The sequence below is a fragment of the Hemicordylus capensis genome, chromosome 2, assembly GCF_027244095.1.
Source record: "Hemicordylus capensis ecotype Gifberg chromosome 2, rHemCap1.1.pri, whole genome shotgun sequence".
Lineage (NCBI taxonomy): Eukaryota > Metazoa > Chordata > Lepidosauria > Squamata > Cordylidae > Hemicordylus > Hemicordylus capensis.
The window spans coordinates 43,327,137-43,351,069 of NC_069658.1; the positions used below are offsets into that span (position 1 = coordinate 43,327,137).

The 23,933-nt window shown below is 42.9% G+C and overlaps 1 protein-coding gene across 1 annotated transcript; it reads right to left on the reverse strand.

Annotated features, from left to right (window-relative positions):
* Positions 1-3,836: 3,836 nt before the first annotated feature.
* LOC128342031 (uncharacterized) lies at positions 3,837-17,753 on the reverse strand. The gene is made up of 5 exons (XM_053288841.1): positions 17,729-17,753; positions 10,950-11,093; positions 8,708-8,804; positions 6,519-6,600; positions 3,837-4,304 (listed from the first exon to the last, which is right to left on the reverse strand). Exons 1-5 carry the CDS (start codon positions 17,751-17,753, stop codon positions 3,960-3,962), a joined length of 693 nt encoding a protein of 230 aa, XP_053144816.1. The 3' UTR covers positions 3,837-3,959.
* Positions 17,754-23,933: the final 6,180 nt, after the last annotated feature.

Consider the following 23,933-nt stretch of genomic DNA (forward strand, 5'->3'; position numbering starts at 1 on the left):
TTCAGCCATGATACTTTTTGGGTGACTCTGGGCCAGTCACTTCTCTCTCAGCCTAAGTATGTAGTTCTGGGCTCCTTGCAGGAAGAGTGGGATATAAAATGTTAAATAAAAATAAATATACCAAGGGGCCAATTTTGAAGTGGGTCAGAGAGGATGTTTAAGAACAATTGTGTCTAAATACCCTAGTGAGTTGACAGTTCCAATTCTCCACGAAGGCATCAACAGGATCATCAGCAGAGCCAACATTAAATCCTTCCAAGGCTTCTTGGAATCCTATTGGATCCAATAACCTTCTTGGGTAGACCATCCTAACATGCCACTCACCCCTGTGGAGGTGGGACGTGACTGTGAATCCAACCTTAACCAGATGGTGGTCCACCCATGACAATGGGGAAATCACAGGAGTCCCCACCCATGGAACATCACCCTGATCAGAGTAAAAGACCAAATCAAGCACATGACCAGCAATATGCGCCGGTGCCAAGACCACCTCGGATAGGCCCATAGTTGTCATGGCCACTAGGAACTCCTTAGCTGCCCTGGACAGATTGGTCCCAAAGTGAACATTGAAGTCCCCCAGCACCACAAGTCATGGGGACTCCAATGCCAACCTGACAACTAAGTCTGTGAGCTCAGAGACTTTGCTGGGCAGTGGGGTGATCAAGTACACCAGCAGAAGCCCCAGTCTATCCCTGGTCCCCAGAGTTAAGTATGCATGCTCAATATGACCAGATACTTCAACAGGGATCCTGGTAAAGAAGATGTTATTCTTATAGACCACAAACACTCCATCTCCCTGCCTATCCCCTGCTAACTTGGCAAAGTGGCACCTTTTAATATGGTGATTCTCTTTATTTAGCAGGGGGAGAGTAACTGGCCCTATTCACCCCCAGCACAGTACCTCCGGTGACTGTTGCTGGTGTCTATCTTACGTTTTTTTAAGATTGTGAGCCCTTTGGGGACAGGGATCCATCTTATTTATTATTTCTCTGTGAAAACCATTCTGAGCCATTTTTGGAACGGCAGTATAGAAATCAAATGAATGAATGAATGAATGAATAAAATATATACCCCCTCACCCACTCCTCAACAGAGTACCCTGGAAGGACATGCTGGGATCAGATTGGGCCCCCAGCCTCGTCTCTGTAATACCTACCAGGTCAGCCCCTTCATCCAGAATCAAATCATGGATGATTTCAGGTTTATTCTGGCCTGACCTGGCATTACAGAGGAGCAAGGTGCAGCTCTGTGGGTAATTGGCACTGCTCCCCGAGGTCAAAGAGCTGGCAGGGCAGCCGGAATGAATATCTGAGTTAGATAAGAACATGGATGTGCTCTTGGCTTTGCTCCAGTTAAGTTCAGTGGAACCTGTTCAAAGCACAAGCCCTGTATAAGATCGCAAGGGTCATTTTGTAGGTCAGCCTAATTTTGATCCTGCAACAGTGTTTATCTCAGAGTGTGATGGGGTATTCTCAAGCATCTGCTTTGTCTTCCTACATTTCGTTGGAAGTTGCTTTTTTCTCTCCCTAGAAACTATCAGCAGTAAACTAGCACTGCACACCCTGCTCTCCCCCCCCCCCATTTTAAGGAAATAGTACAGATTATTTCTAGCCACGTAATGGCGCAGAGGTGGGGTGACTTGATTAGCATGCCTGAGGTTGCCAGTTCGAATCCCTGCTGGTACCTATATTGGGCAGCAGCGATATAGGAAGATGTTGGAAGGCATCCTCTCATACTGCACAGGAGATGGCAATGGAGGTGGCACTGCCGCTCACCTCCCCCTGGCTTCTGATCCCTCCATGTGGCTTGCTTTCTTCCTGCTTGTTTCCCCCCCCCCCCCCCGGCTCCCAAGCCCTTCAGCTGCACTCGGGGCCAGGAGCTTCCTGGAAACGGGGGTGCACGTCCACCATGAAGGAGATTCAGGGTGCATGCACATCCACATTCTGAGCATGCTCCTGGCCCCAATGGAGGTGGAGGGGCTGGGACCCCCGGGGTACGGAAGGAATTGCTTAGTGGTGTGCTGCCTTGCCAACGTTCCTACCACTTGTGGGCTCCCAGGCCTCCTCGCCCCATGTGGTCCAGGAGCATGCCCGGAATGCGAACATGCATGTGCCCTGTATCACCTTCAGGGTGCATGCACACCCTCATTTCCAGGAAGCTCCCAGCCCCGACAATAGCCCCGACAATGGAACCTTCTGATGCTCTTCCCAGAGCAGCTCCGTCCCCTAAGGGGAATATCTTACAGTGCTCACACATCAAGTCTCCCATTCATATGCAACCAGGGTGGACCCTGCTTAGCTAAGGGGACAAGTCATGCTTGTTACCACCAGACCAACTCTCCTCCCTGCTCAAAGGCTTGAATGACATGGTGAAAGTTGGAAACTGGCACTTAGGAATAGGTCTTGCCTTCCTTGGGTGGGTGGGTGGGTGGGTAGGAGTTCCCCTGTCAGCTGTCTTACGCTCATCACACAAGCAAGCCTCCTTAATAGATTACAATAGTATGGTGGGAATTGGGACAAATGTAAACACTTGATGCAGCTTCCACATGAAAACTATTAAACCTGTCTGGTGGTTCATTCGACTTTGGAATTCTGAAGTAACTCAAAATGCATTAGGAGCACATTTCTCTTTAGCTGCATAGAGGTTTCACAGTACCATCAAGAATTTAATTTTTAAAAAGTCATATTAACGAAGCTGAAGGCTAAACTGGAAAAACACATTAGGCTGCTGCTATTCATTTTAGTTCCCATTCAGTGGCTAGAAAAATCAGTAGCAAGCAAACGCAGCTCACCCTCTAGAGAGAAAGAGAGAGCTTAGGTGACAGTTCTGCCGGCTAGTGTATTCCTGAGGCAAAGGTTATTTTTGCAGTAACTTTAACAGATCTTCATTAACTTAGTGGAATGCAGTTTAGGTAAGAAACACAACTTGAAACCAAAATTACAATAGCAGTTTTCCAAACCTTGGGTAGCTGTTTAAAAATCAGACAATATAACCAAAGTTGGAGACATTTTGGAGATGTATACAAATCTATTACTTTGTTCACGTGGCACAACTAACAGATTTGCTGATTCTCTGGGTACAATCCAGACAGAGCTAGATGTGCCTAGTCCCACTGAAACCAATTGACTTGACGTTTGTAAGTATGCTTCCATGTGCTACAGATTTTAATGGTATGCAAGCATGCATAACTTTTTAAAGAATGTCTTCCATTTGGCCATGAAATCTCACCCATTTCATGACCGAATGTTACTGTGCTAAAAGCAATATCATTCACGACCTCAATTAGCTGAAACCTAGTTTCATAGCCAAATTCCAGTGGAACAAAGTAACAGTCATTAGTAGCATTGCCTATGTCTATAAGCCACCTAATGGCACATTGGGGAAATGACTTGACTAGCAAGCCAGAGGTTGCCAGTTTGAATCCCTGCTGGTATGTTTCCCAGACTATGGGAAACACCTATATCGAGCAGCAGCAATATAGGAAGATGCTGAAAGGCATCTTCTCATGCTGCACAGGAAGAGGCAATGGCAAACCCCTCCTGTATTCTACCAAAGACAACCACAGGTCTCTGTGGTCTCCAGGAGCCAAATTCGATTTGACAGCACACTTTACCTTTATGTATGTTGCAGATACACGTTTGGTTTTGTTTGGTTTGTGACACAGTGAGAGCCAAAAATAGTTAATGCAATTGCACTATGTGCCATCTATATTTCTGTTGAAGCAGATGATCTATTTCAACAGAAATTGTACTGCATTTTAAAAAGGCAAAACTGTACTCTGCCAGTCGTCTTGATATGAACATTAATTATATTTACTTGACCTCATGCAAAGAAGGTTATTCTTGTGCTTTCACCTGTTTGGTGAGCAAAGGAATTGCTGACATAAGCACCACCTGTCTTTGTTTCACAGCATCTTGAGGGGTGAGGTCGCTGCTGACTTGCCTTCTCTTCCTGACTTGTTAGCTCTCGTTTGGAGGTGGATTGTGCTTGTGGGAAGATTTGCCAAGAGCCTGCATGGCTCTGTTACTGACTTCTACACTAGCATAATCACTGTGAAACCCAGCTTTCCCCTTCTCACTGGCATTTCCTTTGTCAGGGCTTTTCAGAGGACTTGGAGTGGCATCTAGTATTTCCCTGGCAACTCCTTCAGACTGGTCTGTAGGCATCACTTTTGAAGCTCTGTCCTCTGAAGGGGACTTCCACACTAAGAGTGTATTTGAACAGTTTTCTAACACCAAAAGCTCTGTGGCTCCATTAGGTGGTTGTGACTGAAGCAATGGATGTAAACTGGATCCCAGGTGACCCTGCAAATAAGATGAAGTTGAAAGGGAAGAAAAATCATTAACTTGTTACCAGTTGCTTATATTTTAGATTTGGCATAACAGTAATGGTAAATTTAATAGAATAATAAATCACCAGATTAATACATTTACTAAAAATAAATTAATGAGAAACAAAACCAGCAAATGACTGGTTTTCAATACAATGGTGAATCATGGTGCAATACTGTCACGTGACTGAATGGTATCACCCTGTTTATAGAATATACATATTTCAAAATATTTCAGTACTATATATGGCTGTCCCATCTGGCTTATTTGAGCAAGTTCACTCACTACCTGTATATGAACACTGTGTATACAATGTATGCACTGTGTATATGAACAGTGTATATTACACTGTTCAGAGATTCTGATAATTTGAATAACAGGGGCGTATATAGGGTAGGGCAGGCCGGGCACGTGCCCTGGGTGCCACTTGAAGGGGGGCGCCATTTTTTAAAATGAAAAAAAATATTTTTTTATGGCTACTGAAAACAAAATGGCCACCACACAAGCTCAAATGGCCTCTGCAAGGTCGTAGTATCTGGGAAAAGTCAAATTCTCCATTTATTGTTAAAACTTATGTAATAGTGGTGCTACAATGCATAGTAGAGAATTAGACAGGCACTTCTGTTTAGTTTTCCAAGTACACCTCCACATAGTATTTGGGTATTTCATAAGCCCCAGCATACTGAAATTTGTAGTTTTCGAGCATTTTTTGTCCACTGCTAAATAGTTTTTGAAATATTAAAAGATTAATGAGCTTGACTTGTATTTTTGAGCTGATATTATGGTAAAGTTATCTGAAAGATGGGTGTCAGATGTTTGGACAGGGGGCACCATTTCAGTGCTTGCCCTAGGCGCTTTCCCCCCTAGATACGCCTCTGTTGAATAACCAAAGTAAATAGACATTAAATTTTCTGTAAATGAATTGTTAACTACTAATAAATTGCTACTGTCCATTGTACAAAAGTTGCTCTGTATTATAGCACAGTGAATTAACTGTGAATTGTCTCTTGGAGACAGCCAACCTCCTCTTCAACTGGCCTAGGAAAAACCTTGCTGCAAACCTGTGTCAAAAGCCCTGCCAAAGAGTTGTCCAGAACACTGTTAATTCATCTCCTGTTATCAAAACTCAGCCTGAATGAGTAGTCAAAGTTCAGTGGATAGCAGCACAACCATTCTGCAGCATAGGTTATAGATCGAACCAGTAGCAGCTTGTCCTCATGAGCTAGGGGGGTGCCCAAGGAAGGAGCTTGAGTAGCTCCTCTCTCCCCCACCCTGCCCATGAGCCATGCTGCCTACAAGCAGGGGATTTCAGGGTCAAAGTCCAGAGCCTCCACACCCCCAGGGGGCCCCCAAATCCCCTTTAGTCTACCCTGGCTGAGGTGGCCACCGCTGACCCGCACTGTACCAGGCGGCCAAGTGTGATTGTGACCTGTGCTGGGTGCTCTAGAGACAGAGGGGGTAGTGGGCAAGGAAATATGTGGGATGGGAATATGTTAAGTTGAGTGTTGAAATGTTTCTGCTAATGCATATTTGCTTAAATATACCGGATGTATATTCTTACATTCTTGTGAGCTCAGTTGCTGTTCGTGCCCTCAAGAACGCATATGTTAAAAAATACTGTGTGTCATGGTGTGTGTGTGTGTGTGTAGGAGAATGATGCTTAACTTGCAGGGGGGGGGGGGGGGCTCCAGCCGCTGGCAGGCGGGCCTCCAAAGGCCTTTAGGCCCAGGCTCCAAAATTACCTGGGTGCACCTCTGCCTACAGGCTGGCCTTTAACCATGCAGCTCTACCTGACAAATGGTCAGCCTGCAACGAGTGTGGCTCTCGGGGTTGGGAGAGAGAGGAGCAACCTGAACTGCTGCTAGGAAGCAGAGGCAGCTACGTCTCCTTTGGCGCCCACCCCACTTAGGACAAACTGCTACTGGATGTATTGTTGGACTCTTGCTCATCAAACCTGTTAGTGTCATTTTCACTGAAAAGCTTAACCTACAGTATTTTACTACACTTGCTGCTGCCTTTCTACAAACCACAGTTCTGCAGGTAACTGTCAGGGGGCCACACGTGTGAACCAGGCCGTGATTATTACTGACTGCCTGATCTTTGATGGAATTATAACGATACTTATAAAAAGAAGAAATAATAATGTAATGATGCTGTAATACTTTTTTTAAAAGAGTCATTTCATACCAGAGCAATGGTATTTTCCATGTTTTGTATAGCACTGCTGAATTTGGGATTCGGTACTTCTGGCCAACACTGTTTTCTTGTTCTGTAAAGACAGGTTTTTTAAAACTGTAAGATTAGAGTCTCACTACATTCCCAAAAGCCTCATATGTTTCAGAGTGCTAATACCAAATTTATCACATAATACTGCTAACACCGTATTTACTCGAACAGAAGGTGACCCTGAATTTAAGATGACCCCCCAATTTATAACATCAAAAAAACTTGTGTGGGGGAGAGCCTAGTCTTGGATTCAGGTAAACACAGTATTCATCAGACAGAAAATTGAGCTGCTGGCAGAAACTGGGACCCCAGCAGCCCTTCTGAAGCTACACAAACACAATTGCACCAGGCTACATGCTGATTCACCTGCTATCAGGTGCCCTGACAGACCAGGAGCTGGAGGCAATTTATTTGCTGTAAATATCTTCTTGGATGTGGTTTGAAAAGGTGTATGAAAAGGCACTTCCTAAGCATCCTTGGAGAGAAACACAGCTCTCTACACAGTAGCTGAAATCCAGACGGCATGTGAACTCACGTAACGGGGAGGAGTGATTTTTCCCAACATCCCCTTCCTTCTGCAGCCCATTGTGCCTTCTGAAAACATATACTTGAAGGTTTGGGAGGTACAGAGAACTGCAGGGGGAAGAGGAGATTGGCTAAAATTCCTCCTCCACCATTGTGTGAATGCACATGCTGAAAAATACTGCAATGTTAGTATGCAAGTCAGCCAGTAACTGACCTAAAATACAGACTTGTAAAAAACTAATGCCCAGTGTAACCAAAGCAACCACTATGTGGGGCCTCAAGTTCTCTCAGGAATATCGGTGCATCTTCCTTAAATGCTGAATCCTCATTTTTTAAAAAAGTTAGCCTGTAGGCCTTTTATTTATAGGGATATAAGATAAAGCATGCAGGCAGTACTGAATCTAATTACCCGCTGAGTAGTAGAAGTTTCCAATATGCTAGCCATCCAACATGAGGGACCGAGGATAACTGATAGGTCCTTGATATGCTTTTTAACAACAACGTCCATAATGTGTGGAGGTGCAAAGAACTAAGTGTCTGAAACTTTGTTGTAAGTGTATTTAAACATAGCATTAAAATGTTAATAAAACAAACGTGTTAAATCCACTTAAAATACAATTTTTTTAAAGTTTCAGCCCCACACACCCCACCATGCAAACTGTTATTTTTGGCCAAAAAACAACAACCAACTCTTAGCTATTCTATTATGATCTTGTACTAACACAAGATATCATGTCGCTGCTTTGCACCTGCTGGGCTCCAAGTCTCACCTACTCCACTCCCAGCCACTCAGCAGGAATGGTGAGCTAATTTTCATTTCATTTCATTTTCGTATTAAGTACTTTATGGTTCTCACCCTTACAAACTTTTTTTGGGGGCGGGGGGTAGGTCAGTATTATTCTTATGAGAAATGGGAAGCAAGCAAGTTGCCTAAAACTTGTGTGAATTCACGGAAGAGATGGCTTGGTTCCATTCCATCTACAATTTACTCTCAAATATTGGGCCTCCTTTTGGTATGTTTGTTTATTTTATTATTTATTTATTTATTTATTCGATTTTTATACCGCCCTTCCGAAATGGCTCAGGGCGGTTTACAATTAAAAACAGAAACCATTAAAACCATGATCATGTGATCTGTGAGGATGTAAACAATTAAAATAGAAATATAAATATGAACACCAATTTAAAAAACACCTCAAAAAACAAACTATCAGAACAATTAAAACCCTGAAAACCAGGTTAGCACTAAAACAATTAAAAAATTAAAAACCCTGAAAGGCCAGGTCAAACAGATAGGTATTAAGGGCTCTCCTGAAGGCCAATAATGAATTCAGATTACAGATTTCTGCTGGGAGTGCATTCCACAGCCCGGGAGCAACTACAGAGAAGGCCCGCCTCTGAGTCGCCACCAAACGAACTGGTAGTAACTGGAGATGGACCTCCTCAGATGACCTTAATGTGTGGTGGGGATCATGTAAAAGAAGGCGCTCTCTAAGATATGAGATGATTATACATGATTATACCTGCCTCTTTGCAAACTGTAAAAAATACTGTGGGGACAAATGGAACAATTCAAGTTATCTACATCATGGGGTGAAAAGACATCCAGGAAATAATCCTCTTACCGTTTAAATATTAAGGAAAAAAGCATGACAGCAGCAGCCATGATCAACATGATGCCAAGGCAGAGGCCAGCAACAACGCCTTCAAATTCCCCTTGATCTGTGAGGATGTAAACAAGGGACATCACAATCGAACTTTGAGAGACTAACTTTGAAAATGGAAAGAGAGGCTAAAAATAGAATTAACATCTTTGCTAGAACACCCTGAGGGCATTCTGAGATAATGTACACTAAAAGTATGGCTAAACCTGGTTTCAGCTGTGGAACAGACTAGCTTAAGGGTGGGATTTACTGATATTTTTCATATATTTAAAAGGATGGCAAAAAAGAAAGGGAGGGAATCATTGTCTACCATATCCATTGAAGGCAAGACAAAAAAACAACAGGTTGACTTAAAATAACAGGAACACCAATTTACGTTAAGTGTCAGGGAACAGCTTCATAGGACCATCGGTTATGCCATTTCCTTCCTTGAAGGTTTGGAAGGAAAAGCTGTCAGCGACAGTTCGGGAGAAGCTCTTGTGTGGACATGAGGAAATGATTAGTTGGGGCCTCCTCAGGGCAGAACTTCTTTTAGTCCAGAGCTCCACAACTCCTTCACACTCTCAAGCTGTGTCTGGACTTATTGCTCTATATTCCCTGTCCCATCATGGATATAAAATTGCCAGGCAAGCTCACAGAGAATCCACTGAACTGCTTCCAGCTGCTGGGAGTCAAGGACACCACAAGCTGTTGTTGCCACCTGGTGTTGAGAATATCACCAGCTTCTGGGGAGAGCAAAGGATGTTCAAGAGCTGCTGCCATCTCCTGGTGAGCGGGGGGATATTCGGAGAGACGTCCACTTATTCACTATCTGAGAAGGGGGAAGGCCAGGTTGCATAGGGTGTAGGCCCCTGGCTCATTAGATCAAGCCAAAGGAACAGTACCACAAAGTGGAAACAGGCAGAAGTTCAACAGGTGCAGAAGACAAGTTTATGGATCCAACTAATATAAATCCCAGAATATGCTGAGCAATTAGCTTTTCACTGAGGACTGTGAGTTTCCACTTCAAAAGTTGGTAGCATTTATTTATTTATTTATTTATTTATTTATTTATTTATTTATATTTTAGAAGCCTTTGCTGCCTTAATACCAGTGTGTCAAGGCAGATTACAACAATATTTAAATCACATAAAACAAAAGAAAAATGCAATGCTGCTCCCTTTGCTTATCTATTTCTAATAAGCAAATTAATAGAGAAAAGATTGCAGACACCAGCTTTGCAACGATCCATCCACTTAGTCCAAAAGGTCTGGACAAGCCAGCAGGTTTCCAATGAATGTCTGAAGGCCAGGAGAAAATGGATAGTAAGTACTCCCAGGAGAAGGGAAGACCTGGTTCTGCATGCCAACTGAAGAACCGCCCCTGCTGCCCACAAGACGCAGCATGTGGAGCAAGGCCTCTCCTGGAGATCTCAGTGGGTGAGTAGAAAGCGGAGGAAGGCAGTCCTTAAGGACTGTAATATAATCAATATCATTAAAAATAAAAATAGTACCCTCTGTTGGGAACCCCTGGCATAGAGGAGCCCTTCCCATGTTTAATGCTGCCCTCTGCAGTCAAGTGTCAAACTCATGGAGACCTGGAGACATGGCCAGCAAGTGTGACAGTGTGGGGGCCTAGCTGGCCAGCGGGTGTGTTCCCTCACCCTCACATTCCCTGAATGTAGGGACCTGACATATGAAGAAGGCATTTGTGCGAGGGCTATCCCAGTGGGTCATCTGGCTAAAAGGTTCTCAGCCAGATGACACGCTTCTTCCTTTATCTACTCCAGGTAACGATCAAGTCCTTGGCACCTAATTTATATGCTGGTGCATTACATGTGGCGAAAAATGGACTCCCAAGTCGCCCAGCTAGCTAGGTGGGGGCTTACATGCATTTTGATCAGACTTGGCTCTTGTTTGTTGCTGACACATGTATTGATAGAGGAATTACAGTGGCTATAGCCCCAGTTCTAGCCTAGGGCAATCTAGGAATGTATAAACATATGTAGTACTTTAACATACAGATCGGGGGTGTAGCTATAATTAAGAGAATGGGTTCGAAGAACCTGGGGCCCCCAGCTCCTGAGGGCTCCCCAGCTCCACCCTTCCCTATTTTCTTCATTATCTTCCTCACTCTGAGGGGCCACCGGACAGAGGGGTTAAAACGGCCCCCCTCCCCTAGTTACACCCCTGATACAGACCACTGAAGGAAAACTTCACAGTACCGTATTTCAGTGTGGTGAAATGTTGTGGCTGGCTTGGGGCACCTTCTCCCTTACTGGTGATTCCTGAAATTTGTACTTTGTAATGAGTTTTCTCCTTGAGGTCTCTCAAGATGTACTGATGTGTTGAAGAATTGACAGTAACAGCTGCAACACAAGAGGGCAAAAGAGTCCTATAGAGCAACGATGGACCAAATCAAGATTTTAATGCTTGCGCACAGCAGAGATATATGTGAGCAATCGTTCTTTCTTCTCCATTGCCCATCTCCACTTACCAGGGCAGTGCTGGGTCTTCCTAATGGCAGTTGTGAAAGCACACACTTGCACAAATACTCAAGTTGTGTATGGGAGTTGTGCAGTTGCACAGCCATTGGCAGTAACAGCCATGTGACTGCACAACTCTTTCACAGTTTCAGTGGTTGTGCAACTCTGCTTTCACAAATGTCATTAGGAAGGCGCAGCAGTGCCATGGTGTGCAGCACACTGGACAATATGTCAGCCAGTGAGAGAGAGACCCATTTGCCCACATGTCTCATGCCAGGACTTCTGGGAAGAGCAAATGGTTTCAAATTCCCTCCCTGGCTTCTCTAAGATAGGACTGAGAGCAATTCCTGCCTGCAGCCTTGGAGAAGCCGCTGCCAGTCTGTGAAGACAATACTGAGCTAGATAGACCAATGGTCTGACTCAGTATATAGCAGCTGCCTATGTTCCTCTGCTCATTTTGGATTCACAACAATCCTGAAAGGTAGGTTGGGCTGAGATATGATAGGCGATCCAAGGTCACCTGATGAGATTCACAGCTGCGTGAAGATTTGAACGTGGGTCACTTGAGTCTTAGCCTTACACTCTAACCACTATAACTTTGACTGTATTGTATAATAAAGACAGAAAATGCATATTTATTTGTATGAAAACTAGTAAAATGGCTTGCAGTTTGCAAGCATATAAATGTCTTATCTCTCTCTGACTCAACACTTTCCCTAGCTCTATGAGTATCAACTCTATGCTTTCCAATAGGAAAATTTTCCAAATTTTCTGGGGAATGAAGGAATTCTTTCACGGTTGAGATTTTTGTGGTATGTAACCTATCTGAAAAAACTCCAAATTTCCATCTTCCGTGGTTTGGTCTGGGAGTTTCATGGCAGGCAGGCAGTACTCAATGAGAGCTTGCAGTTTGCAGGCATATTCATGCCTTAGCTCTCTGTCTCTAGTCTTTTGCTATCTCTTTGAGGACTCATACCCCATGCTTTCAAATGGGAGAGAGTGCTCCTGAATGTTCAGGGGAAATAATGGATTTTTCTGGGGTTTGGGATATTTTTGGTGTTCTAGGCACAGTCTAGATCAGGCCTGCTCAACTTAGGCCCCCTAGCTGTTTTTGGACTACAACTCCCATAAGCCCCAGCCACAGGGGCCAATATCCAGGGATTATGGGAGTTGTAGGCCAACATCTGCAGGAGGGCCAAAGCTGAGCAGGCCTGGTCTAGATCCTACCTGCAAAGATGGCATATTTCTATCTTTTGTGGCTTGGTCTGTGAGTCATGTCAGTGAGTGAGTGAGGCCCAGTAAGTAAGTAAGCTTTACATCATAGATGTAGAGGCCGCATTTTGGACAAATAGGCCCCCAACGTGGCATATGATCATATTAACAATACAATATAAAAATGAACACCATAAAAAATTTTAAAACCCAAGCGGTACAGAAATTTCATCAGAGCACATTTCATAATAAAGCAGGGTAAAAACCAACTATCTGGGGAAGCAAAATATTCACACAGTTTGAAAGCCTGTCTGAAGGAGATGCTCATATTACGATAAGATCATACAAACTATTGCAGCAGTTTTGAATGCTTGTAATAATTTCTTAACTTGATCTTTTGATAACATCCTGAGAATTAAAAATAAATAAATTAAATGGTAAGCCACACTGTAAGAAAGAACTGTCTACTTTGATATGTACCTGTCTATTCATCAAGATCTGTATCAGAGGCCCTGCAGAAGTGAGATGGCAGATGACTGGAAACAAGACGCAGCCCTGAAAAGCTCTATCCTCAGGGCGAGCCTTCCAATCTCTTCGCTGCCATGTGAAAGCACTCTTTTCCTCCCGCGCGTAACGCATAATTTTATTTCTGCTGTTTTGTATTTTAATTGCTGTTAGTCTATTGCTATATTTGCTTTTAATCTGTTCAGACATTTTATATTATTCTTTATTCATCTCAGCATCAGCTGAAATGTGGCCGAAAAGCAATCTTTTAAATAAATATATAAAGGAGCTTCAGAACTAACCTTGCCTCCTCATGGGAAGATGCAGAAAGGCTGTGCATTGTACTAGAATGTATACAGTGAAATATGTGCTGATGACTCTTTCATTCTATATTCCCTAGAGGTTTTCTTAAAACAAAAACATATTGCTTTATTAATTTTAAGTAGGCTTCTGAACTCTGGGGAATGAGCTTTTGTTTGAAATGCTGAAAACAAATGCCTAATTCAGTAAATACAATGAGCCATCTTTGAACTGGTCTTTCAAGATTTACATTTAGAAATAGCCATCTTAACTTGATCTTTTGACAACATTCTGAGGATTTAATTTCTTTTTAAAAAGCCATTTGGAACATTCTTGGAACTATATGCAAGATAACAACAACGGCAAATATCCAGTTAATAGAGGGACTTACTCAGTGAGAGGTTTTTCAGGATGTCTGTATAGCAAAGTCTGTAGCCCTGAAGAAATCCCAAGCATTCTTCTGCAGGTATCTCAGTCCATTTTACAACAGCTAAATGCTTTGTCACAATTGGAATTGCCACATTAGCTGGACTTGTCCTGGGAACTTTAAAGATTTTCCTAATCAGTTTGTCCCCTCAGAACCCCTTTCCACAACTATTTTTACATTTTTTGGGGGGTAGCACTAACATTGCTACCTAGTGGTAGGCAAGAACCACTGTAGGGTTTTTTTTTAAATTTTCCTTGGGGTTATCAGTTTTTCTCCCCTCGTCTGCACAGCCCATCAATCCATCCGGACAAGATTTGGAGGGGGGGGTGGTCTTGTTTCCTTGACAGCCCTATAACAGAACTAGATATTGTAAATGATTCTCTGTATGGAACAGAACTAGTCTATCTTACTCTTGGAATTTACTCTTCAGCCATAGCAGGTAACCATTGTGGAGAATGACTCTGTAATCATAGCCCTATTCACATGTTACATTTAGCACATATACAATTTCTGTTCCATGACAGTGTACAAGACTGTTCATCCATATATACTATATACATATAGTTATCCACACATTATGGGTAGTGTGCATATAGCAGTATACATGATCTTTACTATACACTTCTTAGGGGTGCAATCCCTGTGTTGATGCTTAAAATGAGCCCATATACAGTCATTCACACAAAAACCTGTACCTTTCTATAAACACTTGTAGAATGATACAACATAATGAGTGAATGACCCTAATGAAGCCATATACAAGGACAATAAACAAAAATCCCTGATCATTATATTATAGAATATAGAAATATTACAAGCATTGTAATCAGGAATAGCCGACAGGAGCTGGGCAGTGTCCAGTTCAGCAAATGCCATTCTTTAAAGTGTAAGGGGGCAAAGGATTCAGATAAAACAGAAGGAGACACAGCAGAACCACGTAAAGAGCAGATGGGAGCCGGTGCCAGCTGGTCAAAGAGTCAAAAGAAAGCTAGCATATGCCAGGTGAGAGATTCAGAGTATAGGTGCTTATATGCCAATGGCAGAAGCCTCTGAGTCAAGATGGGTGAGCTGGAGTGCTTGGTTGATAACACAGAAATAGATATAGTGGGCATAACAGAAACATGGTGGAACAGTGAAAACCAGTGGGGCACTGTTATCCCGGGATATAAACTCTATAGAAAGGACAGGAAGGGGCGCCTTGGAGGTGGAGCAGCACTGTATGTTAAAGAAGGGATAGAATCTAGCAAGCTAGAAAACCTAGGTGGACTGGAGTCCTCCACAGAAACCCTGTGGGTGACTATACAAGGCCGGAAAGGGAACGTGCTACTGGGGACGTGCTATCGCCCTCCGGATCAAAACGCTGACAGTGACGGGGAATTGCAGGAGGAAATCAGGGAGGCATCAAGGAGAGGCAGGGCTGTAATAATGGGTGACTTGAATTACCCACACATAGACTGGGTAAATTCACAGTCAGGTCATGACAAAGAGGTCAAATTTCTAGATATGCTGAATGACTGTGCCCTAGAACAGTTGGTCTTGGAACCGACCAGAGAGAAGCCGACTTTGGACTTTATCCTGAGTGGCACCCAGGACCTGGTGAGTGATTTCAGTGTCATCGACCCTTTAGGGAACAGTGACCATAGTGTGATCAGATTCAGCATACATGCAGGGAGAGAACCACCAAGGAAGTCTAACACAGACATTTTGAATTCCAGAAGAGGAAACTTCTCCAAAATGAGGAGTATGGTGAAAAGAAAGCTGAAAGGGAAAATCAGGAGAGTCATTTTGCTCCAGAATGCATGGAGTTTACTCAAAACCACAATACTAGAAGCCCAGTTAAGTCCAGGAGGATGCCAGCATGGCTAACAGGTAACGTCAAGGAAGCCATAAAAGGGAAGAAGATTTCCTTCCGAAATGGAAAGGTCTGCCCAAATGAAGAGAACAGAAAGGAACACAAACTCTGGCAAAAGAAATGCAAGGTGACAATAAGGGAGGCGAAAAGAGAGTTTGAGGAATTTAGCTAAAAGCATCAAGGGGAATAACAAAAACTTCTTTAAATACATCAGAAGCAGGAAACCTGCCAAGGAGGTGGTTGGACCATTAGGCAATGTGGGAGTGAAAGGGATTATTAAGGAGGATATGGAGGTTGCAGAGAAGCTAAATGAGTTCTTTGCATCCGTCTTCACAGCAGAGGATACTGAGCATATACCTGTTCCTGAAACAGGCTTTTCGGGTATGGAGGATAAAGAACAGAGTCGGATAGAAGTGACAAGAGATTATGTCCTAAACTGTCTGGAAAAACTAAAAACTAACAAATCGCCAGAGCCGGATATCATCTATCCAAGAGTCCTCAAAGAACTCAAATGTGAAATTGCCGACCTCCTTGCTAAAATATATAACTTATCCCTGCAATCGGGCTCTGTACCAGAGGACTGGAAAGTAGCAAATATAACACCGATTTTCAAAAAGGGATCCAGGGGCGATCCAGGAAATTACAGGCCGGTTAGCTTAACGTCTGTTCCAGGCAAATTGATGGAAAGCATCCTCAAAGATAAAATTGTAAAACACACAGAAGAACCAGCCCTGCAGGGAGAGAACCAGCATTGCTTTCGTAAAGGTAAATCTTGCCTCACCAAACTTTTGGACTTCTTTGAGAGTGTCAACAAGTGTGTGGATCAAGGTGATCCAGTTGACATAGTGTACCTGGACTTCCAAAAAACTTTCAGCAAAGTTCCTCATCAATGACACCTGAGGAAACTTAGCAGTCATGGGATAAGGGGACAAGTACATGTGTGGATTGCTTACTATAAAGTGATGCACATTGGGATGAAAAACCCTAACTTCAAGTATACATTGATGGGATCTGAGCTGTTGGTGACTGACCAGGACAGGGATCTTGGGGTCATGGTGGACAGCTTGTTGAAAGTGTCGACTCAGTGTGCGGCAACTGTGAAAAAGGCCTATTCCATGCTAGGGATCATTAGGAAGGGGATTGAAAATAAGACTGCTAATATTATAACGCCCTTATTCAAAACTATGGTGTGGCCACACCTGGAGTACTGCTGCATGCAATTCTGGTCAACACATCTAAAAAAGGACATTGTAGAACTGGAAAAGGTGCAGAAGAGGGCAACCAAGATGAACAGGGAACTAGTGCACCTTTCTTATGAGGCAAGGCTACAACACCTGGGGCTGTTTAGTTTAGAAAAAAGACGACTGCGGGGAGGCATCATAGAGGTCTATAAAATCATGCATGGTGTGGAGAAAGTGGATAGAGAGAAATTCTTCTCCCTCTCACATAACACTAGAAATAGGGGTCATCCCATGAAATTTATTGCCGGGAAATCTAGGACCAACAAACAGAAATACTTTTTCACACAACGCATAATCAACTTGTGGAATTCTCTGCCACGAGATGTGGTGACAGCCAACAACCTGGATGGCTTTAAGAGGGGTTTGGATAACTTCATGGAGGAGAGGTATATCATTGGCTCCTAGTTGGCGGGTTATAGGCCACCTCCAGCCTCAAAGGCAGGATGCCTCTGAGTACCAGTTGCGAGGGAGTAACAGCAGGAGAGAGGGCACGCCCTCAACTCCTGCCTGTGGCTTGCAGTGGCATCTGCTGGGCCACTGTGTGAAACAGGATGCTGGACTAGATGGGAATTGGGCCTGATCCAGCAGGGCTGTTCTTATGTTTTTATTGTATATATTTGGATATATTGTATATATTCATGGAATAACTGGAACACACATACCCTTTGGGCATGTAATGGTGTACTGATTATAAAGGTGTGATTCTACATTAGTGTGGGGGCAAGTTGTGATGTGCCTGACCTAAAATTGGCAATTCAAATTCTAAAATCTGTTGCAACAGCCATTTATCTTCTGCATTTGCTCAGATTCTTTTGCGTTTGTCATATTTAACCCAATGCAAGCAAGGTCTAGGATTTGTCTATAACAGATGTAAGTATATTCCCTTTAATAAATAGATATAATATAAGTGCATCTCTTGTGGGTGCATCTCTTGTGGCTTTGCCCATTTGCGGGCAACTTCCTTATAGAACAATTTAGTTACCAAGCGGATAGTTTCGGTTATACATGGAGGTTTCCACTTGTGAAACCCCTTTAACTACTCTAATGACAATGGGTACAGCAACCAGCCTCACAATTGACAATGAAGACATTGAAGTGGTGGGTTGCTTCTGCATTTTAGGATCGACCATCAACAGTAACGAATCCAGCAGTCAAGAAATATGCCGCAGACTAGCACTTGGTAGGGCTGCAATGAAGGCCTTGGAAAGGAGATGCTGTGACGTGTCTATACCTACAAAGATTAGAATTGTTGGGACAATAGTTTTTCCTGTGACACTCTATGGATGCGACAACTGAACTTTGAAGAAACAAGACAGAAAAAGTATTGCTGCTTTTGAACTTTGGTGCTGGAGAAGACTGCTGAGGATACCATGGACAGCCAGGAAAATAAACAAATGGATCGCAGAACAAATCAATCCTGAATTTTCACTCAAGGCACAAATGACCAGATTCAAATTATCATACTTCAGACACACTATGCAAAAACTCAGCTCCCCTGAGAAGTCCATAATGGTGGGGAAAGCTGAAGCAAAGAGAAGAAGAGGATTACCTGCAGCAAGGTGGATGGACTCGATTAGGACAGCAATGCATGCAACACTGAGATACCTTAAAGGCCAAGTTGAAGACAGAGCATCCTGGAGAGAATCTTTCTATGTGGTTGCTAAGAGTTGACACTGACTTGACGGCACTCCCTCAATCAATCAATCAATCAATCAACTAAACTGGTCTTCCTTGAACAGCCCGTGCCAGTTGAGATAATGGCATGCAGAATGCTCCATGAGGTTTAAAATGTAAATATCCACTCTCACATCACTTCTTAGCTAGCCTGTGGGGTTAGATATTTAAATTAAAAAACCCCAGGACAGCCTGTGTGCTTCTCAGCTGCCATACAAACTGCTCCTGGGGATTTGAAGTTTAAATATCCAACCTGCACACCAGCTGAGAAGCACATGAAACTGGATATTTACACTTTAAACCACCATCAGCATCCCACATGCCACTTCTCAGAAACCTATCCCAATTTTTTAAAGTTAAGTTTAGTATCTGAATATTGCAGATTTAAAATTTGCGGAACCTTCCTGGAACATTACCTCTGCAATATTCAAGGGTCTCCTGTATACTTTTTTTTCATTCCGCACTATTGAATCATGTGTTCAAACACCCAAAGCGGGTCTTTTAAAGCTGGAAGACCCAAAGCAAGTCTTTTAAAGCTGCAAGACTGACAATGACTCCTTGGACTGTGCACCTTCATTGCAACAATTTTATAAGTTAAGAAAAAGTGTTACAAAGAAGTTGGATTAAAAGCTAGATGGTAAAAGTAAAAAAATGCTGTAAAAATAATAATAATAATGTCATACCTCCTTCCACTGCGTAGAAGTAAGCCATGGCCAATGTCCGCTCATTTTTTATTAAGTTCTGACATGCGTCAAATGCATGCAGTACTACTTTATATAACTTATATGGTTGGAGGTTACCTAGACGATAGACACAGAGATAATTACTTGCACATATACGGCTAAGGAATAGTGGCTGACATGATGTGCAGTGCTGTGTAGTTGTAAAGCTGTGCCCTGGAGCTTCTGTGCACTCCTAAGACAGCCCCAGTGGTGTTAATAATGGATGGTAGTGCAAGCAGTGCTACTGCAGTTCTCCCTATTCACAATAATGGGGGAAACTGCAGAAGCACTGCTTGCACTGCTGCCCATTCTTAACAGTCAGGGCTGCCTCGGGAGTCTGCAGAAGCCCTGGGGCGCTGCGCTATAACTCTGTAATCCTGCGCATCATGCCAGCCAATATAATTAAGAAAACAGAACAGCATCTCCATAAATCTGTCATCTGTACATCCAGTAACATTGTGTAGCATTTCCCCCCCCTAAATTCCAGTTCACCCTTAGATAATATGTGGATTTGTTCTACTCTTAAAATAAGATAGGTAGTATATAACATACAGGTTTGTCTTTCAAAATATGCTAAGCTTGCGTCAGCTACAAGGTTGAGAGGATGTAGGGAAATAAAATGACTTTAGTCACGATGGTTTGTGTATGGATTTTCTGTTCTGGAAGCTTAAAAAAAAGCAACCTGAAGGGGATGAACATGTAATAAAAGAAGGTCAAGGAAAATAGGTGATGAATTATTGATAACAGCCCTCAGATCAGATGCCCTCCAATGTACATTATGGCTAATCCTGATTGATCTGCTTGCCAGAATCACCTGTGCAATCCCAATCAATATGCAGAATGAGAGTCCTGTGAAATGTGCCTGAATAGAGACTCTTCGCACATAAATCAGATAGACTTTGTAATAGGCTAAGAGATTTTACTTGGGCTTAGCAAGGACACATTTTCAGGAAGATGAGGAAAAGCTATCTAGCCCGTGACAGTACTGTAAGTAAAGTTTATGGCAATGGGTGGGCAGCAGGGATGAAGGGAATCTTCTTACGGTTGTGATTGTTCTGATGTGTGTATGAAGCATGTAACCTTTATCCTTCTGCTTGGGAAGGGGAAAGCACACAAATGGGCTGACTCTGTGGGCTGGATGCAGCTGCCGGTCTTCACTTGAGTGCCTCTTATGCTGCAATTGACCGTACTTTTGCTGAAACTGGCATTTGTCAGTAATCGCTGGGACTATGTGAAAGGATAAATAGGACATTGCAAGGGCAGGGGAGGAGGTCTGAATATTGTATATAGGGAAAGAATGGAGAACAGGTGTGTGCATGGACCATTTGCTGCAGTTGAGTCTGAATTCGAACCAAATTTGGACTGAACCGTGGGTCACCGAACCAGTTTGGGCGAACCCACTGGCTGAGCCAATCGAGTCAGCAAACCAGCTTGAACCAGTTCGAAGTGGTTCATGAGTGAACTGCTGTAACTGGACTGGTTCACGGTGGACTGGTTTGTGATCGAACCAGTTCTGCACATCTCTAAGGGAGAAGATGTTTTGAATGGAGATGAGTGGAGGGTCGAAATGCATATGACAGATAGGAATTTCAGAATAACTGGTATTTGAAAATCTGAATCATACATTATTTGGGAATTCTAAGATTTCATTTTAAAATTTCTTGCATAAGAGAGTATTTATATGTGGAATGATTGTTACATGCTATTTTAGAAACCCATGATGTTATACATTATGATAATGATTTTGTATATGAAGAATTAAATGAGTATTTCTTAATTCAGTTGGTTCTTTTAGTGTAGATAGGATTTTCATTTGGATACAGATGTGATTTTATGAACCCCCCCACAGTTTTTCAGTTTTTCAATACTTCCCCACCCCCAGTTTTTCAGTGTTTTTCAGTTTTTGAAGGTGTTTCTCCCTGCAATTGGACTCCTTCGGTTGACTCCTTTGGTTTTGAACCTTTGGCACTGACATTGCACTTCAGTACAATCTCATCTTAATTTAGTCTTGTGCATGATCACACTGCAAGACCCATGAAACGCATGGCAGTTGCACTTGGTGGATTACATCTACAGGCCATACTATTTAAAACATCCCCCTACACCTATGAGTATTTGAAATCCAAATATTTCTTGTCCTTTGAGGCAAAACTTGAGCTTTCAATACAGCTACATCTGGACACTGCTTTTATGAATGCGGTCATGCCAATTTCCATGTCTTCTTGGTTATAAGAAAAGGAAAGAACACCTCAACCCAACAAAGCACATCCACTTGTAGAAGCAGCCTTCCAAGACCACATTCTAACAGAAATGAGATTTCTATGGGTCAGATTGGACAGTGGCCTAAATGCACAATGGATGCAGATAACGCATCTGGACATGCATCTCCATTACAATGCAAGTAGAGGTCATGTAGAACTGCTACTACTATGATGAATATTTATATACCATTTTCCAACAAAAGTTCTCAAAGCTTTTTACATAGGCAGATAAACAAATAGATAAGATGGTTCTCTATCTCCAAAGAGTTCACAATCTAAAAAGAAGCATAAGGTAGACACCAGCAACAGCTACCAGAGGGATGTTGTGCTGGAGTTGGATAGGAAGAGTTGCTCTTCCCCTGCTAAATATAAGGGAGTCACCACTTCAAAAGGTGCTTATTTGCTTAATTAGCAAGGATCTATTGAACTGCCTAGAGGTGTCTTTTGATGCTGATGGAGGTGTGTGTTTCCATTCTGGGCTATCAGTTGTTGCATCTGATTAGAGCTGGACAAAGGGAAGCAGTTAATTGATGGAATCACTTGTTTTGTAAAACGCAGAACATGAAAGAAAGACATTTCTGCCTTGTCAGGCAGTGGGGGGAAATTGAATTATTACCTAGTGTGTAGTTTCTATTAGAACCAAACAATACGTCCAGTGCCATGTCTTCTATTCCAGTGCCCCAGTCAATCACAAAATACTTTGGATTGTATTTTAGATTCCAGGTGATAACAGTAGAATTGCCCTGACTCAAGGCACTGATGTGGCCAGGTAAAGCTGTGGGAAGAAAAAATAATGATAAATAACTAGAACAGTTTTTCAAAACATATTCTGCACTTACTTCCCAATCCAAACTACTGCTGTGGATTTTCTGTCTGATTATTTTGAATAGGTCTATCAGTATGGGTTTGCCTTAAAGTTATGGCTGATCAGGGCCTGGGATTTGACCAGATTGTTGGTGTTCCTTAAGGGCCAGTATGTTTCCTTAATGGAGCTAATTGCTGGGAGATATTAGATCTCTGAGTGTTAGCCATTAAAGTTTGGAGGAAGTGATCCCCTCAAACTAAGGGGAAGGGCTGATATTGTGTGTGTGTGTGTGTGTGTGTGTGTGTGTGTGTGTGTGTGTGTGTTAGAGAGCGAGAGAATCAAAATAGCAATTGGCACCCAGAGGCAGAGTCAAAAGGAGAAAGAGATGGTTGTGAGCTGGAACCATTTCCAAGATGGTTACATCTTACCATCTACTGTATAAGGTTAAGATCTTCTGGAGAGGTTTGTCTGCTGCCAACTCGTCTGGCGGCTACTCGGGAACGGGCCTTCTCAGGTGCAGCCCCTGGACTTTGGAATGTGCTCCCTGTTGAAATAAGAGTCTCCCCTTCTCTGGCAACTTTTAAAAAGACACTGAAGACACATAAACTCACCCAGGGTTTTAATTAGATTTATAGTTTTAATTGTAATACTGGGTTTTAAATGTTTTAAATGATTTTAATTGTAAACTTCACAGAGACACAAGTTTTGGGCAGTATAGAAATATTTAAAATAAAATAAAATAAAAATAGGATAGCAAACAGGGTCTTTCTTTTGGGGTAGTGGATGCACTGCCGGATATAAGACACCAGGAATCTTGAACCAGTAATTCTGGCATTAGGGCTCAGCCTCAGGAGCCTTACCTTTGGTGCCACTAAGACAGTTTTCAGGGAGAGGGACTGGCTGAGTTGGGCCTTGCTGTTGCACAGCACCCCCCCATACCTGGGAGTGGCCAGAAGGGAAACTGCAGCCAATCAGCCCAGGAAGAATCAGGTGGCCAGGGGAGCCCAAGAGGGTTCCTGCTGGACCTTCCTAATCTGAGGTTCTGTCCCTGGAGGAAGGTGCTAAAGACATGCCTTGCCTCTGTGTCTGTCTGTCCTGGTGCCCCCAACCCTCTGCTCATCACCATGCAGTCTGCCTTTTGGCCTCTGGATCTCTTTGCCTGTACTGAAATCTGTCCCCCAGCTTGCCTTAGACACCATAGCCATCTGCCTATAACCCTTTGGAACAGCGTCTGTCCACTCTAGAACTGACCACCAGTTAGTTTTCTCATGCTGGGCACATGCTGGGCCCTGACATCTAGTAGGAATGAGCATGTATCAGTCAAGCTGCCATATGTTCCTAGTGTTCTCTCATTAAAAGGACACCGAAACCCGAGAAGGGCTACACCTGGAACTTACCACCGTACAGAGAATGGGAATGCTCAACAATACATTTTCATGGAAATAGGTGCTGTTGATTTTAGTGCAATGTAAACACTAACTCACCTTACAGTTTTCAACCTCACATGATGGCCACAAGCCAAAAAACAGTTAAGTGATGTTGACTCCATTTACATGAATGGGTTTAAACCCACTAATGTAAATTGGCTTAAGCATGGTTAGCTAGTCTCAATTATGTCATCAGTGAGTTCAAATAGATACAAAACCAGACCAAAAGGTGTAAAAATAAACTTTACACCTTTTGCGGGGGGTGGGTGGGTGGTGAAACCTCCAGGGAACAGATGAA

Excerpts from the sequence above, each read along its gene's own strand:
- LOC128342031 (XM_053288841.1), bottom strand. The coding sequence starts at position 17,753 with ATGTATAACCGAAACTATCCGCTTG. Across the intron at positions 6,601-8,707 it reads TTTTCCTTAATATTTAAACG|AACAAGAAAACAGTGTTGGC; the intron begins GTAAGAGGATTA and ends CTGTCTTTACAG. Across the intron at positions 4,305-6,518 it reads TGGAAAATACCATTGCTCTG|GGTCACCTGGGATCCAGTTT; the intron begins GTATGAAATGAC and ends TCTTATTTGCAG.